We start from the raw sequence: 19,325 nt of genomic DNA on the forward strand, positions 1-19,325 counted from the left end.
AATATTAAAAAAAAATTGTGTAGGGGCCGCACCGAAACTTTCCACGACCCACGCGGGAATAGCCTCCAAAATGCACGCGCCGAGGCCTCCGCGATCAGCTCCAGCTGCGCGCAACGGGCGCTTGATTGCGGAGGCCACACACGCGCACAGGAGCTTCCAGACGCCGCCCACGGAGGGCGCCCAAGGCCAAGCTTATCATCATCATCATTTTCCTCCGCCGCGAGCTTTCGCTATCTATATCGCCATCAGCATCACCAGCTCCACTTTTTTTTTTGTTGTTGTCAAGTGCCGGGATCTGCGGTAGAGCGTGGTTTGTGGCTTTGTCGCCGAGCGTTGCTGTTTCAGCTCAACGCTACACGGCTGGGAGTTTGCTCTCGAACACGGCAAGCGTGCGGCAGTTGCGACTGTGGCGTGCCTAAATTTTCGTACGCGACTCCAGGCGCCGAGGTTTTCGCGGGCCGAAGGGATAAAGGGATTTATCCGGCTGGGGATAAAGCTTTCCAAACAGACGTTTAAAGTGAGCATCCCTGAAAACTGTGTGCGGCTGTTTTACGCGATGTCGTTGTACGTGCTGTGGGTCCGCAGCAGCTGCGACGGCAGCTGCAGTAGTGAGGTCTAGTAGTCAGTTCAGCAAAAATGTTAAAATAAAGACTGGGGGTCGGGGGGCGGCGAGGCGTCGGCTTGCAATCGTGTAAACACAGTATTGGTCACAGTGCCAAGTTCGGGGTGCGCCTATTATGCGCGGAAATAAAAAAAATTGATTTTTCGCGACCAAACTAGGGGTGCGCCTATTATGCGAGTGCGCCTATTATGCGAGTAAATACGGTAACATGATGGGTAGGAAAACCTCATTAATTTGGACTTCAAGGGACATGAAGAAATACCCCAATTATCCGAAGGTCAATTTATTGTTTACCCCCCCCCCCCCCCCCCAAAAAAAAAATAAACTTCCAAAAAATTATGAAAATGCGATGAAGGCTTGTTAGGAGGCTCCACTGCACAAACAGCAGAAAATCCATGACAAGCGCACAGTTTCGGTGCGCTGGAAGAACAGCAAGGATGTAAGCAAGGGGAACGCACAGTGACGTTGGAACAGCGCAACTGCTGTTAAGAAAAAGAAAGGCAATTTTTTGCCCTAGTGACGGAGTCTTCCTTTAATCACCATGCCTGCCATTACACATACATCAGAGGTGAGCGGGTTACAATGCACCATGCAACAGGTGGGATTTTTACTCTATCACTTGGCCAGCCGGTGACACCCCGACTCGGCGGAACCCAATGCGAAATTCTGCAACTGGCTTTTCCACATTTCAGAGTTGACCAAAACGATGTGGAGCAGCTCAAGCCAGAAGAGTTGTGAAGTTGACAGGATGATTGCCGCAGGTGTGGGCATTAGGTGTGTAGCACATTGTGGAAGGATAAAACAAAAAATCCATAAGCTTCCGAAATTGCGACTGTTTGAAGCAGGCAGTCGGCCACCTTGTTTCATAACCTACGGTAAGTTGGAAAGCCCACTTGCAGAATTTTACACAAGGTACAACCCTATCAGTGTTTGAATGTGGCTCGTCCACGCGATAAACTATGAAAAGAGAAAGCAAAGCGGATGCTTTCATGCTGTTTTTTTAACACCTTAAACTCAATCTTCGGTCAGCTTGCCCAGATATTGTGGGAAAGACTTGGGAAAGTCTTTCCTTACCTTGTAGGAGGTAAGGAAAGAAGAACAACTGGAAACATTGAAAAAACATATTGTGCAGTGCCTGCAGACAATATAGCATACAAAAGAATGGATAACTCACAGAAAATTATAATTAAAAACATTGAAAAAGGTTAGTGACCACAAAGCCAAATTTTTTGGAATTAGTAGTTTGGTAACAACTAAGTCAGGGAGTTTGCTCCATAATCGAACAGCTACAGTGAGGAAGAAAATGAGCACGCTCACGCGAATGGGAGAAAAACTTTGTAAGAGTTATCGGTTCCAGCAGAAATATGGGTAGGAGGCAAACAAAACAGGTGCTTTTGATTAGGAATATTATAAAATATGTTGCGAAAAGATATTGCACTAAATATTACTTCTCTCAGCCAGGTCAGAAAGATATACGGTTCAATGAATAAGGCTGTTTTATTTTGTATGGACTCGAGGCAACCTGGTTAGTGCGAGTTTGAACACGGGTCCCAAATTAAAAAGCATTTTTTAGTTTAGACCTAAAGAGGGCTTTCTAGGCAATGAGTTTAATGCAGGCGCTAGAAGAATGCTAAGAGTGATGTAGAAAACCAAAGGTACAACTAGCCAACGATAATACATTGCGTGTACAACGGGTGAATGACAAAATTAGAAGTGCAATTTTCTGCAGTTAGCACTAAAGGCAGGCAAGACCCAGCAACTCATTCTCAATATGTCTGCTGCTTCACAGAAAACAAGCTAGAAAACTTTGCCATCACTGCAGTTTATAAAGCTGCGTCCTTTTGTATTTTTCACATTCATAAATTTTATGAACCACGCGTTACTTCAGTAATCATGCAAACCAAACAGGTGGAAAGCAAGAACAATGAGGCTGCCTATTTTCATGCACAGTGTTCTGGGGGCAATTAACCATGCCTTGTGCTTTGTTAGTTCATAAGCAGTGAATGGAAGGCATGTAATGAATTTAAGGCACCTATAATACAATTCTTTTTGCCCGATTCAATTAGATTCTTGCCTGATTCCAGCGTCAGCAATCAAAGTGCTAGAATAAGAAAGAAACAAAATTTAAATTAAATCATTATGCCATTCCCCCGAACTTCTTCATGGATAACAAACCACCATACACGCATGCTATAATGCTATCCCACCGGCGGCATGTGGTTGTTTTTTCTTCTGCTTTTCTAATCGATTAGATTTAAGCGATAACATATTCAGTATTATTATAAATTGATCAACACCACAAAATAAATACATAAATTAAAAATCCCCTGTGCCCCTTGGTTTCTGTGGCTGTTGGCTTCTCTCATATAACAAGGATTGTAATTTAAAAAAGAGTCATGCACAAAATTCATGCTTGAAGTGTGCCCGTAAGTCTGTAGGTCCTGTGCGCTCAGCAACGCTTCGAAACACACAAAGAAAAGTGGGGGGATATAGTATTAGGCCGAGGTGTGATAATGAATGCATTCAGAAAATGCCATTGTTCTTTTGTTTTGTGTTTGCACAAAAAAAAAAAATTATAATATCCCCGTTTTGTTATTTTCAATTATAAGTACTCGAGATGTTGCAGTACTCAGTGCAATGGAGTGCCAAGTCCATATTGAAGCCTGTTTTTCAGTTTTTCTGTGAAGGTTTTCATTTTTGCACATACCAGCAAATGAGCATTTCCTTGCAGGTGCAAATAAATGAGAATGCATGACCAAGTAAATGACGGCCAAAATAGTATGTTTCTCTGCAGAATGTGCGCGTTCATACAACTGAATGAACAACTAAAAGCCATAAGCAAAGATTGGACTTGAACGGGTGGTAGCGAAAACATGATAAATTGGTTACACAAGTAGTGGTAAGTGAAGTAAAAAGAAATCACAGGACGGTCACGAGTGTGCAACACAAATGTTCGAGCTTTAGCTGTGGTGTGACAGTTTAAAATTTTTCACAGATGTTTTCTTTTGCATCAAGATGAGCACTTTTCTTAATCACCTGGAAGTGTATTTCGGCAGGTCCCCCACAGCAGAGCCAACCTCAACAGAAGGCTGCCCAATTGGCTGACCTACTGGTTGCTCAGGTGCAGCTACTGTAGCAGACTCGGACCCAGAGCTGCTTTTCGCATCCTGAGAAAAGAAGGAAAAGCAGGTAATGAAATGATACCATGTTTCATTTGAAGGACACAAGTTCTGTGGTTGAATGTCTTTTACATTAAATAAAAAAATCATAAACTGGCTAATAAGAACGTACCAGCCACAGTGGCTCACCAGTTACAGCGCTCAGCTACTGAGCTGATGTTTCTGGCTTCGAACCCGGCGGCCGCATTTCGATAGAGGCGAAACACAAGGTGCCCCATGTGCTGTGCGATGTCAGTGCGTGCTAAAGTTCCCCAGGTGGTCAAAATTATTCCAAAGCCCTCCACTACAGCTCCTCTTTCTTCTTTCACTCCCACCTTTCTCCCTTCCCTTACAGTGAGGTTCGGATGTCTACCGAGATGTCAGACAATTACTGCGCCATTTCCAACCTTTGACTTCAAGCAACCAAATAATCTGGCAGGCTTACATAGACGCTACTCGACAATAGACAATATTCAAGCTGTCAATCAGGTGACAGAGAAATGCGCAGAATATAACCAATCCCTCTATATAGCCTTCATAGACAACGAGAAAGCATTTGACTCAGCCGAAACCTCAGCAGCCATGCAGGAATTACGATATCAGGGTGTAGATGAGCATTATGTAAAAATACTGGAAGATATCTATAGTGGCTGTACAGCCACCAGGAGTCCACCATAAAGTCAGCAATAAAATTCCAATAAGGAAGGGTGTCAGGTAAGAAGGCACAACCTCGCCAATCCTGTTCACCGCCTGTTTACAGGAGATATTCAGAGGCCGGTTTAAGTTCAGTATAGGTTGCGTGAGGCATGAAAAAATTGCAGTACATATAATCACTTCTTCTTTATTCACTGTATATTTCAGCCGTTGAAACAGGCTGTCTTTAGTGTCGTAGTGATTTAAAACAACAAAGCAGCGATTTATATCACTGCTTTTTCATGCCTCATGTGACCTATACTGATCCCTGAAGTCACAACCAACATTCCACTGTTCAAACAAACACAGCTTGATAGAAGAAATTCAATTACACTAAATTACTTTTGCAGTAGCAGGCAAATATCGCGTGGTCACCCACGTGTACTACTGTCTTATGCATCATTACAAAGAAGAAAACAGCCAACCAACAATTTGGTGCCTATACTACTTTAAATATCTTTCTCGGCAATGAAAGTGTCTTTTGCTGCCTCACGAACATCACATAGCCCCCGAAGAGCCAGCCAAGCCACTCATTTTTACTAAGAATGAAAATTGGCTGGAGCAGTCCTCAGAGTCACTTTAATAAATGATTCCTTCAAAAATCCTCCTCACCTGTACTGTAGTCCCATTCCAAGTTTACTAATGGTGCCTATATGCTCTCACATGACCTAGTATTGTAATGGACTAAAAGACTATGAAGTGCGCAGTGGCGTGGACAGGAGTGCTCGCATCAGGCCATCCGCCATTAAATCGACATCCTGTAACCATCTGTCATCTCATCTCAGACATCGGCTTGCCGTCACGTAACAGTATTTTGGACGCTTCTGTGAAACTGAACTTTTTTATAGTCTGAACAGAATTAGAAAACATCATCACGTCTGTCATCACGGAAGAGTCAACTGCATGTCCATAACTAACTGTGACGCTTATACTACACACATTTGCCACTTTACTGCCACAATGGCCATTAGCAATTGAATGTGTTCCTGGCTGTACACAGTTCTTGGCAAAGATATGCACTTCAGTTAGTAAGAGCAAATAATTTTACCTTGGATGACAGTTCCTGCAGATGCTTGAGCTTGAACCTTTGTAGCACATGCTTTGTTATGAAGATGTTTATCAGGAATGTGGCTAAGACAATCAACGAAATTTCTTTCCTGCCAAGAGAAAAAAAGACAGGAGCTCAATTCATTCCCTGTTATGAAGCGACACCTATGAAAGAAATAAAAATAACTACACAAATTACAGTCATCACCATGCTCTGAGCACAAGTAAATTGTGCACATGATAGAGAGCATTTCACTAAATGCACGATTAGGAAAAATTAACACTTCTAGATCAGTCAAGTTTTTTATTTGCGTGTTGAAATCTGCTGAAATTCAAAAATTGCAAAAAATGCACAAATTTGATTTGCATTAAAAAAAAAAATCGTCGCCGCCTTTCTTTAAAAATTACCTGACAGACCTTCAGTACTTGGAATTAAAGGATCATAAAAAAATGATGCGTTGTATTTTTTTAACTATAAAATTAAATGCTTGATGCAGACCATATTTTGTTCAGTTACTGTTACTGGATACTGTCTGTGAAACAGTCACAGTCACTTCAGGAACTGGGCGCATATGATTGCATTTTAGTTGACACAATGGCATAGTACTCTCCGAATATACTTTAAAAGCTTTAGAAGCACATTTTTTGCTTGTTAGCTCCATTCTTAATATGTTCAAGCATTAATGAAGCCTCCATTTTGCATACTCTCTCCAGGCGTCACTAATGCCAGCAAACCAAATATCATATCGCACCTAAATCACCGCAGCAGCTGCAGGGCTCCAACTATGTGCAACCAAAATATTCAAACAAAAAAAAATCTCCCCTCTCTATCCTTCCTAACACAAACGTTTAATATTATTTAAATTTTTATTTAATGTCATTTTTGTTTATAACATATATTCGTTTTTATTGTTATTTTACACAAATCACCTCTGGCTCAACACAGAAATTATTTTTATGCGTTTCAGGACAGCAACTTTTTAGAATGTGCACCTCAGTACCTCGATGCGAAAAAGCACACTTAACTGGTAAGTCAATTAAGGCTGAGGCACAAGCCTGTGCAGGAGCAGGTACAGTGGTGAGCAGCCTTGTCTAGAGCGCTCGGGCGGTGCACTTCCTTGCAAACAAATCCAGATTTTGTGGCAGCCTCTAGGGTCCAGCTGCAACGCTTGCACGGAAGTAGCGCCAGATAGCCTCGTAAACAAAGCAGGCACGAAAACTTTGCCCTGTAATGAGGGGCTGCTCTCTAATTTCGGTTCTTGTTACCAAGTGCGCACTGCTCAAGCGCTCTAGACAAGGCTGCTCACCACTGTACAATTAGGCATTAATGCAAGACATTGTTTGGCAGCACACATTGACTAAGACCAGTGGGCACAGAACGCCATCAAATTCCTGAAGGAGGACAGCCCCCATTTCCAGATTGCTCGCATCCATCCAAACGATGAACCCTCTCGCCAGGTCAGGCAACCTGGGCTACGCAGTCTTAGCAATGGCACAGAACAGGCCACGGAATGCTTGTTCTTGCTCACGACCCTACTATGACTTGACAGCTTTCCCCAACAGCTTTGTGAGTGGAGTTTGGCACAGGACGGTCATTTGAATAACCGATAAAAATTGGCCATTCCAAGGAAGCGACAAAGGCTGCAGACGTCCTTGGGATAAGTGCGCGAAGGACTTGGGCATAGAAGAATCCAGGATGATCACCTGTAGCTTCTCAAAGTTTGGTTAAATGGAACCACCGCCCAGTGCAAACCTAAGTATCTGTACTTGAGTTTGTGCCACTTGCACTTTCGCCAGGCTGACAGTCATAGCCGCTGCACTGAGTCTCCGCAGAATGTCTCCAACATGTTGGAAGTGCTCCTCAAACGTGCACAAGTATATTACAATGTCGCTGAGGTAGCACAAGGCATGCAATTATTTTGCTTCCCAAGCACCCTATCCATTAACCTTTGGAAGGTGGCTGGCATGTTGCACAGCCTGAAAAGAATCCTTCCGAATTGAAATAGGCCTCGATGACAGGTAAAGGTGGTCTTAGCTTGGTTCTAGGGCTCCATCTGTACCTGCAGGTAGCCCTTGGCGGCATCAAGCGTAGTGAAATACTTTGCTGAACCCAAGTCACAACTATGGACTTGATGCGTTCAATCGCCGTAGTCAACACACAGGCAAAAACTACCATCTTTCTTCGAAACCCGGAAGACTGGAGACTCCAAAGGACTATCTGACTTTGACACCGGCAGTCACCAGCATCTCGTCTAATATGCTGTCGATGCCAGCCTTTTTGGTCAGACTAACTGGCTCTTTGGGGGAAGTGCGTCTCCGGTCCCGATCTTGTGGCGCATTAGATCGGAGCAACCTGTCTGATCGGTGAACAACTCGTCATACTAGAAAAGCAAGTCCAACATGTGAGCCTTCTGTTCGCACCAACTGCACTAGCAGTCAAAGGGTGCAATGCCGCATCTCGCGCAGGCGGACACCCCTGCAGAGCCACGAATGTGACGTTCAGGGGTCCACCCCCCTTGCCCCCAACCCTGCAAGGAGAAGGCTCGCTCCTCTTTCATGCATGAGATGCCTCTTTCATGTCTCATCATACGACCCTACTGAAGTAAACTGAAGTAAACTGAGTAGACAATCAGCATCAATTATTTTTCTTCCTCATGCACTTCCACTCTGCACCGAAAAACGGAGGTTACCGGACTGATTTGGGGGCCAAAGTGAGGTGAACTTACCACCAAAATCGCAAAGACTTAACAATGTGCTCATTGAACGTTTCAGCAGCTTCCTCCTTCTCACACAAGAGCACAGAATCATTGTCTAAATCAACACCTCTGTAGAGATAGTACCCAGTGTCTGGATCAGAAAAAAAAAAAAAAAAAAAGAGAACAATAAGTGCGTCAGTCAGGAAAAAACTATGGTATATTGAAATCGAATTAGGTGTGAAACAAAAATTATTCTAGAAGAAAGGCCTAACATCAGTGAAAAGCACCGTAAATATTTGGCATGCCACACAAATTACCAGCATTCGAATACTAGAAGTAAGGTAGGATAACTTCTTGTTAATTTGGACTACGCTTTCGCGCAGAATACAAATGATATAGTGTTAGCCACAAGTAGTTTATGACAGTTCTCACCAAGTCTTTTCAAATCACAGACAAAAAGGAAAAACAGAAAATGACACTCAATGACACTCAAGATGCCTGTCGAGGCATGGAATAAATATCAATGCAGCATACACCACAAGGCCTTCTTACCAAAAGGGTAATCCAGTATGTCATCCTTGATCATAAGTGCTTTCCTTGAAGAACTAGATTCTTCCAACACTGAAGGTGCTGCTTTGTTGCCAGTATTGATGATGGGTGTCCGACTAGGCGCTGGAAGACAAAGTTTTCTCATGAGCAGGAACTTCTAATCGACCATTTCTTCACAGCCCAGATACTACTGCCTCGACAAATTCTAAATAGCTATAAAATCGCTACTACTTTGCCCTGAATAGGTCGTAGCTTGTCACAAACATATTAATTTTGTTCCACAGCTGCACCTGTAATGAACTGAAAAGCAACAACCTGAATTCAAATAAAGGGCCATGACCACTCATGTGTTGAAGTTTTGTTGTACTCAGATGACCTAAGACATAATGCAAGGGATGCGCCCTACAAAATATTCCCACAAAGACTCGTTAATAGCCGTGTTACAGCAGTCGTAACCAAGCAATTCTGCCATGCTAGTCTCACCCCTGCCCACTCCAAGGAAGTTTCTCTCGCACACCGCTCCAACTAGCCTCTACAAGCAAAATTCCCCTTTCTCCTCAAAGAGAAGGTTCAAAGCTGCCACAGACCTCAAAGCCATGTACCCTGTCTATGCCGTGGCAGGTGTGCACTAGCACCTGCCGCTGGCATGCGGCGGATAACCTAGTGCACAGTGGATTACATTTTAATAAAACATGATCAACCACAACAGCACTGTAGGACACAATAACTCGTCTGCAACTGTTTTGGAATGCACTCTGCAAAGGCCGTGCACAGGCAAATGCGATAAAACTGCAACACAAAAGGAAACAAGCAAACGAACAAATTAAAAAATGCAACCATAAAGCGGCCTCAAAGGAACACAAGTGGACATACACTGTCTCACAACTTCACTAAGTTGAGTAGAAGCTAAGAGTGTGAGGCAGCGGCTTCCACATATGCACTATGCTCCCAAACACACGTTGGTCTATGTGAACCACAGGGGTTTGGAAGCTATCGCCTCTTGCTTCAACTCCACTGTCAACAAGTTGTGAGACGAAGCAAAACAAATACACTTGCTTCTTCACACCTGAAAACAAGACAATGCAGGGAAAGAGCATGTGGGAACAACCCAAAATCCAGGAAAGTACACTGCCCACGAAACAGGATGACCAACCAATAAGCTCTCTGGGCATTACGCATCATGTGGAACACAAGCTTTAGATTGAATTTATACTATGTTATGGCACACATGAGTCTAATATCTTGCAGAAAAGATTGTAACTGTTCAATCTGTGCACTGTACTTGTTTATTTAAAATAGGTAAACCTTGTCAGGGGTTCTGAAGGCTAAAAAGAATTTGGGTTGCTGGGTGTTCCACACAGCCTTTCTGCTCATACAGTGATGCTGAAAAAAAAAAAAAAAAAACCTTACAGAGATGTTCTTCAGGCAAAAGTCAGCAGCATTGCCTTCGACCAATGACTCAGACAGAAGTGATGACAGGAGATGGAAACAAGGAATCACCTATTACACCACTAGGCTCTTAACAACTTTAAACAACTTGCCAAAAGGCATACAGTACAACTACATCGAGTGACAAAAAAATGCAAACAGATGGCAGTATGCATGCATTTCACACTTTTATGAAGTAGATAAGTTTTTCCTGCAATAAGCTGAAACACTCGAATTAATGAAATTAAACACAAAATTACAGCTCAGTACAAAAAAACTATTTCACTGCAGTGGCATTTTCACAATACTTCTCCTCTGGAACAATTTATCCAAACGCTATGGCTGATATTGTAGAAGCTTGGTGAACGAGTCACTAAGTATGCTATACCCTCTCCTCTAAAAGACATTACTTAGCTGGCAAGATCAATACCTGAGGCAAGATAGGGTTTCCACTCCACGTGTGGTAAATGGCTCCTGTGAGGATCAATCAACTGTGACGATGCTCGAGAAACTTCGGTCTGCAGACTTCCACTGTGTTGCACATAAAGTTGCCTGTCATGCATACCTGCACATGAAAACAACACCACACGACAATAAACAGCAATTTCTGCTTCTGAAGACTTTAAGCATGTACATGTTCAATCCAGAGCTATCCAATGAAACTGCTTCAGAAAAGCTTGAGAGAAAGAGCAAGGGTGTGCAAATATTTGAAAATTCTGAATAGCAAACGAATAAAAACAAATAAAAAATAGTGTATTTTAAATATTATTCGGAGCTAATCAAATATGCTCTCAATTTTTTTTAATTATTAGCAGGAGGCTCGAATAAGGCTCGCTGTATTTTTTTGTTTTTTCGGCGAGTGCTCCGAAAACAGCCCACACCGCGCACCATCCTTCGGTGAAAAGTATGAACAGGATGAAAGGTTCAGCGCCATGACACGGTCCATTTGTGTGGCAGCGTTCATAATACTTGTACATGGCCTCCGAGACTGAATGACATGGCAGGACTCAAACAAATTCAGCAAAACCCTGCCTTGATGCTCCATCTCTGAGGTCGTGGTCATACGTAGGTGCCATCAGTCTCGTTTCCTGTGGTGTGGGTCTAGTACCACCGGGTATCCACAGGTTTTCTAATGGGTACAAGGTTACCTCCGGCCTGGTGCTCGGCTTTTCTGGAGTGGAGATTAGTGTTTCGTCTTTTAGCAGCTACAGCTTCAACTTCATAAATTTTAAACTTATAGCACCGTACAGCAGTGCCACCACTGGCACTTCAATGTTTCACATGACTGCTCGTTTTGTACAAATATTCTCCCAAGTAGCGAATAGTAGTAGTAGTAACATTTGATTCGTATTTGATTCGGTTCTATCACTATTCAATTCATATTCGATTTAATTTTTAGCTACACTATTCGCATTTGATTCAGCAGCGAAGCTACACTATTCGTATTCGATTCGGTTTGGAAAAAGTGCGGTTCACGCACCCCTAAAAATACATTAATAATTTCAATTTAGGTTAACCCTTTCAGGGCCAGTGATTCCAATTGGAGTCGTCAAATTTAGAGGCCACCAGTCTTCAATTCAACATGAAAGTCCCAGTAGTTCCGACGTTTACCACTTCATTAACATATGTTGGCAGCCTTTCATCCAACTGACATATGCTGGTAGGTAGGAAAGGGATGAAGAAACTGCATACGCTTTGCTGTTGCCATCAGCTGGTGCCACTTCCTCTTTTGCACCGTGTAGAAGAAAGAAAGCCATTTCTGTTTTTCTCTATTCATATGGAAGGGTACAAGTAAGCCTCAAGTTACTCCTTTGAAATAAGACTTTTTCGGCGAAACAAGCGCTGGAATATTTCGCAAATAATAATGATTCCAAATGGAATCACTGAACATGGAGTCCCTAATAAAGAAAAAGCAGCGCGGTCGTATTTGAGTTACCTGTGACTGCTTCTGGTGCGTAAATATCGCTTTGTGTGCAGTCTACATGTAACAATGAATGTTCCTTCCTCCAAAGATGTCCACATTCAGCGCAAGCCATTTTCATGTGGAAAGGAAGAAGTTTCAAGAACGGGCCATCATACATGTAGAGGTGTCAGTTCATTTGATGAAGAAATAGCATTCATGGCACGAGCATTCATAACACGAAAGCATTGAACCTGGCAGCAAACTGTTCGGTAAATTGAAAACTGCAGGACAATGCACAACCGAGCAGTAGCGATATTACGCCGAAGGTTGAAAGCCACCGAGCTTTCTACCTTCAAAAACCAACTTCCTTGCCCAACAGTTCATGCTGTGCATCCAAAAGAGTCATCACAGGAAAATCTTTTTTTCTGTACGCAGCATGATACTGCTGAACAAGGCAGAATTCAACAATATGAACATATACTGCTGCAAGGAGCACCTTCACCGTATAAATATTTCAAAACTTTCTGCACCAAGTCAATCTTTCAGAATTTCGCATTAAAAATTTTTGGTGCAAGGAGCACCTTCACCACATGAATATTTCAAAACTTTCTGCACCAACTCAATCTTTCAGAATTTCGCATTAAAAATTTTTAGTCAATGCAGAAAGATGCTGTGAGCCCGAGGCTGTAAATAAGGATACCGGGAGCGTAGTCACGCTGCTTTTTACATGCCACCTTTATAAAGAACCAGTGGTTGTCTTCAACCAAATCAGGAATTTCACTTGCACAGGACTGCACACTGGCCCTCACACAATTAAAGAATAACAACAGAGGTACAAAGCTATGCGTCATATCATTCTCCCATATTCTTGGCAAGAACTGTGACACACACCTATATTTCAGCAAAAATAACCACTCGTTCAGAGCAGCTGATATTACACTAAATTTTCAAAGAAATCACTTGACTAAGCATTTTGCACCAACTCTAAGTGATTCCATTTGAAATCATACAAAGAAAAACTGATCAAGAACCGACAGAACTTTTAATTTTCTGATCTTGTAGCATTATCCTCCTCCTAAACATGCTGGCCTCTGCATATCAATTTCTTATACTGAACAGCCTTAATTTGGGCCGGAAAGGGTTAAGAGAGAAAACTCCTTGGTTGCTAATTTCATGCAACAGACTTATCAACAAGTATTTTGAAGGTCAACACATGTTCAAGAACAAGCACTTAGGCACCAGCTGTTAGAAACTTTTTTTGTGCCACGGTTCATGCATCCACTTAACAGCAAAGCCTCACTACAGCAGTAAATACAATGAAGAAAGAGAACCATTGAGTCACATTAATTACAGAATGTGCATGAACATGAGTTGGGCCATGACAGTGAATATGTAAGCCCAAACTCATTGTTACACCTTAGACCCCACACAAAAAAAATTCCTCCCTTCAGAACCTCAAGTCAGGTGGAAAATTTCTAAGGGCCATTTCACACGCTGCGACTAGAACAAAAATAGTCGGCCTAGTCTGCGACATCGCAGTGCGATTTTCGCTCAGTGCTTTCACATGCAACGTGTACCCAGCGAATTCAGTCGGAGGGACACTCAAGGTTGCTTGATGTTCGCATAGGCAACCCATGATTAAACGCGGCAGAAACACTGCACGGAATGTGTTGATGATGTTATGGCCAGCGTGTTTTTAGATGCAAGGCAATATTTCGTATGTTTTGATTAGAATAAACAGTTTTGTTTACGCCACGGCAACAGCTCCCACGTGACCCCACGTCACACGCCGTCTCGGTGCACCCCATTGGTCAGTCGCACAGCGAACACACCGACGCTGCGCGTGAATTCTAAATGGACGAAACTCGATCGCAGGCCATCTGCGGCTAGACCGACGGCCCTCCTCAGTCCCAGACCAACAGAATTCGCAGCGTCGCAGGCGAAAATCACATGCATGTGAAACGGCCCTAATGTGTAGTGATCAGTAAGACCCGCATTATTTTTCAGCCATGCTGGATCATCCTCGCTGAAAGTCTTCCGAGTAAAGGTGAAAGTTAATTTTTAGTACAAACGAAGCTTTTAGCAACTATTTTAGCAAGTGTACCAAGCAGTCTAAAGTTTTAAAGGTCAAGAATGAAATTCCAAGTGAAACTCCTGCTGGGAGGAACCTCAAAGTAATTTTTGTAATTTGTAATTTTATTACTACCTCAACTAGCGCTTTACAGTCAGTTCCTGTCTGCTTAAGCACGCACGCTTGTATGAGGAAAGGGCAGCCCATATGTATATATAGAAAATACATACACAAATACAGCACAGAGCTCAGTCTTTCCAATTTCAATAAAAATGGAAGCACTGGAACAAGCCAGAGCATGGCATTCTTTGCATGGCCACAAAGGGGCAGTGAAGCCCCACAAACTTCAGTCACTTACCATATTTTTGTTGTTTTTTCTTCTGCTTTTCTAAACAATTATCTTTAAGCGATAACATATTCAGTAATATTCTAAATTGATCAACACCACAAAATAAATAAATAATAATAATAAAAAAATCCCCTGTGGCCCTTGGTTTCTGTGGCTGTTGGCTTCTGTCATAATTATAACGAGCCCCTCATTCCCCTTCCCTTGTTTGCTTAATTGCTTAGCGAGGGCCTCGATTCTGGCAGCCTTGACGCCATAGGAAGCATAAGAGGGTTCTCACGCAGCTTCCACCCTCTCCGTTCGATGACGTTCTACGTCACACCTGCGGTAACTGAGGACGTTCTACGTCCGCCGCTTATGAACGTGGGTGGCGCTGATGAACACTCTCAAGGTTAGGTTACTTGTAAATATAAATACCCCCGAAAGCAGAACAATTGACAGCCGTCGCCGTAGCTCAGAGGTAGAGCACCGGACGCGTAATTCGGAGGTCGTGGGTTCGGATCCCACCGGCGGCATGTGGTTGTTTTTTCTTCTGCTTTTCTAAACAATTATCTTTAAGCGATAACATATTCAGTAATATTCTAAATTGATCAACACCACAAAATAAATAAATAATAATAATAAAAAAAATCCCCTGTGGCCCTTGGTTTCTGTGGCTGTTGGCTTCTGTCATAATTATAACGAGCCCCTCATTCCCCTTCCCTTGTTTGCTTAATTGCTTAGCGAGGGCCTCGATTCTGGCAGCCTTGACGCCATAGGAAGCATAATAGGGTTCTCACGCAGCTTCCACCCTCTCCGTTCGATGACGTTCTACGTCACACCTGCGGTAACTGAGGACGTTCTACGTCCGCCGCTTATGAACGTGGGTGGCGCTGATGAACACTCTCAAGGTTAGGTTACTTGTAAATATAAATACCCCCGAAAGCAGAACAATTGACAGCCGTCGCCGTAGCTCAGAGGTAGAGCACCGGACGCGTAATTCGGAGGTCGTGGGTTCGGATCCCACCGGCGGCATGTGGTTGTTTTTTCTTCTGCTTTTCTAAACAATTATCTTTAAGCGATAACATATTCAGTAATATTCTAAATTGATCAACACCACAAAATAAATAAATTTAATAAATAAATGAATAAATCCCCTGTGGCCCTTGGTTTCTGTGGCTGTTGGCTTCTGTCATATTTTTGTGTGCATATTATACCCCAACACCTCCAGGTTGACCACCTTGAGAGGAAAATTTCCCCCATATAAACTCTAAAACAGGCAGGCACACATCAGAATAGGAGGGACACGGTCTCCACAGACTCCCATAGGCACCAGAGACACGACACAAGGGGCATCTCCTACTCTCCAATCTCGCCCTCATGCATCCGCCAAACCAACTCAACCATATCGAGGGCATCTTACGACATCATCGTCTGGACGACCACTGGCAACCTGGGCCAAACTGAGGAAGCTCTCCAAGCTGCCTCCACAGTAGTCCAAGCCTATGCGGAGGGGCGCGGCTTGCACTGCTCCCCAACAAATCAGAGATGCTCGTCATGCGTCAAAAAGGCAACGGTGTTCCCCTCCACGTCACCATCTATGCCACCCCCATCCCCAAGGTGGAAACACTACGAGTCGTTGCACTCCAGAGAATTAACGCCGCCATGATCACTAAATCGCGTGTAATATATGAACAGATCTTGCACATGATCGTCTACATCCCCACCAAGAAACTGAGCATACTAGAGGAAGATATTCTGAGCCTAATCGAGGCCTTCATTCTTAGCCACAACGTGTATGTCACCCCGTACCTCCGAATGCAGAAAATTGACCTCAACCATTTTGACGTCATCATCCACACAGCCAACAAGAAGGCACTGGGACTCCCCCTCACGACATCCACCGATTGCCTACTTCAGCTGGGAGTCCACAACATGGCTGAGCTGATCACCGCCCACATCATGAAGCAAGCAAACGATCTGGCTCACCTGCACGAAAACAGGACGGCAGGTCCTCGCAGACCTACGCCTCAACTGCCCCCACCACATGGCAGCCAGACAAGATATTCCCCGAGAATGGAAAGACATGTTTCACACACTTTATCTTTCCAAAAACACGCATCCCACCTAACCACCAAGCTCAGAGGAAAGCACGAGCCCAGAAAATGCACCAATGCTATTCCAACAAGGAGGGTGCCTTCTTCGATGATGAGGCGCGTCCGGTTAACGGCACCTCAACCAACGCAGAGGTACACAAAACTCAGATGATCAATGGGCTTTCCATCAGAATCCATCGAACTTCGGTAACGGAAGAAGTCATGATTGCTCTAGCCGCATCCAATCCCTCTTCCCAATATATTTCCACTGACTCCCATATCACATAACTTCACGCACGGCAGAATGGTCCTGCAGGCCCAAAGCACATACTTCACAAAAGGAGCTGGTGTGGGTGCCTGGTCACCAAGGTATAGATGGAAACTAGTGCACACACGCCTCAGCCTGAGCATTTCTCCCCCAGGATGCCTCCTCGTCGCCTACAGACGAGGTCTTTCACCCCGCAAAGACACGCCGAGTTCACTACAACATGGGGTTAAAAAAAAAAAAGGGCATTCTCGAGTGCAGTGGCTTTCTAGACACATCCTGATGGAGCCAAGTAGCCCTGCATCAAGCGCGCAACCACCACTGAGGATCCCGCCCAGACTTAGCAAGCGTCTTGGCACTCTGCCAAGTTTGCCAGGGTGCCACCACCACCGGAGCTCCGGTCAAAAAATAAATGCACCATGATGTTATCAAAGAACAGCATCTTGGCGTGCTGACAAGGTCTTCACTGCTATATGCCGATGCCGACACAAAGAAACATGCTAAAAAAAGCTAATGCTCAAAAATAAGGTAATCTTGTGCACAGAGGCAAATAGCAATCGGGTGGCCTCGCGTGCGTATTTCTTTATCGAAGCATGAAAATCTGGCAGGCGTTACAATCGAAGTCATTGCACTTTTATTTTTTCTGACTTTGAAAAATGGGTGCGCATTCCAATCAAGGGCGCATTACAATCGAGTAAATGCAGTATTTGATTCCTTGAGCTCAGAAGTCAAACTGCATAACCACTAAAGATTAAAAACAAGAATCATTTTGTTCACACGCGCTGCCAGTTCCTTAAGTAGGCACTTGCTTTCTCATAAAAGGGAACCACACTTCTGACCCAAGAAAAGGGACGCTGTGTGATGGTTAGTTTAGACAGTAGCTAGCGAGAAGAAAAACTTACTCACCTAGGTACAATACAGGGTTGCTCTGCTTGCTTTGGTTAGGACCATCCAAACCTAGGATACGTGTGTGCTCAAAGAGGTCAACAACCTCCAATTCCCCATTTCGTAGGTGCCAAGCTCCAACAACAGGACTAGGAAGCTGCAGAATGTGAAAAGAAAAAAAAAAATGCGACACAATTCTGATGAAAGGGCTGAACTTTTTCACTAATGCTGCTGCTACATTTGCAAAGAAAGGAAGCTGGAAAGACGGACGTGTACTTACCTTGACAGACCACTCCATTGATCCCTTGGTCCCGCTGGTTGAAGCAACAAGGCCCTCAGGGACCACTACCTGAATCAGGCTTTTCTCAGGGCAGCCTTCTTCATTTGAGCAGTTTGCAGGCTCCTCCATCACATAGGAGTCAGCGTCACTACCATGGCCACTGCTGCCAGCACAGCTGGCCATCAAGCCCTTCAGAACTGTCAGCTGATTCTCACCAACACTGAAGTTCCACCTAGAAAAGAAAGTCCAATAACATCATAGAACAACTCCAAGCAGCCGTTCGTCAGTATGAAAGCTCCAAATCCCAAATAGAGTGAAAATAAATACGGCAGGTCAACAGAAACCCACATCTGTATAGAAAGGGGGTTTCAAACAAATTCATAAATTTTAATTGGCTTGGCTTATGTCTTCAATGCATAATTTAAACACTCAAATGAGGAATTTTGATTTTTTTAATACTACAGTATGTGAAGAAAACGACACCTCTACAGCCCAAAGCAGTTGTACACAAATAAACACAAACAAAATCTTGGGCTCTTACTCCCCGTGTGGTTCACTTCAAGCTTTACAAACGCACTGACAAATATTTAGATGCAGTACAGTAAACTGCATAAAACTCAGTCAACTGCAACTAATTACCTAAATCAGCTTATAACAAGCTTATGCCCAAACTAGTGTGCCCACACAATCCACACGAAACATGCTACTCATACAAGTTAATTTCCGTAGCACATCTTAAGGGGAGATGGCAGTCTCATAATGAAAATTTTATTTATTAGAAAATTTGTATTATTAGAGATAACGTAATGAAATTAGGTGTGCACATGTATTTCTTCATGTTGTCAAAAATCTAATTAGTTTCAATATATCTCAATTAGTTCCCACATTATGAGCAAATAACTAAAGGCTATTTAGGTCATCTCTTACAGATCGTTAAAACACTTTCCCTCAATATTTTTGGGGGGGTTCAGATTGAAATAGAGCTGTAGGCAGAGACCTTTTCACCAGTTCACCAGCGGTTTCACCAGTAGTTAATTGGCAGATCACACCACACACAAAGGAAGTTGAGATGGCCCATTGGTTAGCCATGACACATAAGAGATTAGGACTGCAAAAATCACTTATGCAGTGAACGTGTTAAACACATGTAAGCCCACATTATAGAACATGCCTCTAGAGGGTTCTGCAGCACGAAATAATGCAACCTTGCAGTCTTTTACGTGACTGCTGTTGCCATCTTTAAAAATTTTATAGGAGAAATTTTAAATCCCATGGCCAACAATCACACCGACCACACATGAAGTGCA

At 43.4% G+C, this 19,325-nt stretch overlaps 1 protein-coding gene across 4 annotated transcripts in view; it reads right to left on the reverse strand.

Annotated features, from left to right (window-relative positions):
* Positions 1-19,325, reverse strand: part of LOC149349646 (eukaryotic translation initiation factor 2-alpha kinase 3-like) — a 73,998-nt gene that overhangs the window by 42,321 nt on the left and 12,352 nt on the right. For all 4 annotated transcript variants that reach the window (XR_016290144.1, XR_016290143.1, XM_089578686.1 and 1 more), the window contains exons 5-11: positions 18,019-18,250; positions 17,760-17,895; positions 10,624-10,758; positions 8,769-8,888; positions 8,247-8,367; positions 5,522-5,630; positions 3,659-3,789 (exon numbers count right to left, since the gene is read on the reverse strand). Coding sequence is in view for 2 of the 4 variants with exons in the window: in XM_089578686.1 (XP_089434812.1) it covers positions 3,659-3,789; positions 5,522-5,630; positions 8,247-8,367; positions 8,769-8,888; positions 10,624-10,758; positions 17,760-17,895; positions 18,019-18,250 (984 nt within the window). In the remaining 2 variants the exon portion in view is untranslated. The remainder of the gene's footprint in view (positions 1-3,658; positions 3,790-5,521; positions 5,631-8,246; positions 8,368-8,768; positions 8,889-10,623; positions 10,759-17,759; positions 17,896-18,018; positions 18,251-19,325) is intronic.

This window comes from Amblyomma mixtum, chromosome 3 (assembly GCF_055824585.1).
Source record: "Amblyomma mixtum isolate Tamu chromosome 3, ASM5582458v1, whole genome shotgun sequence".
Classification (NCBI taxonomy): Eukaryota; Metazoa; Arthropoda; class Arachnida; order Ixodida; family Ixodidae; genus Amblyomma; species Amblyomma mixtum.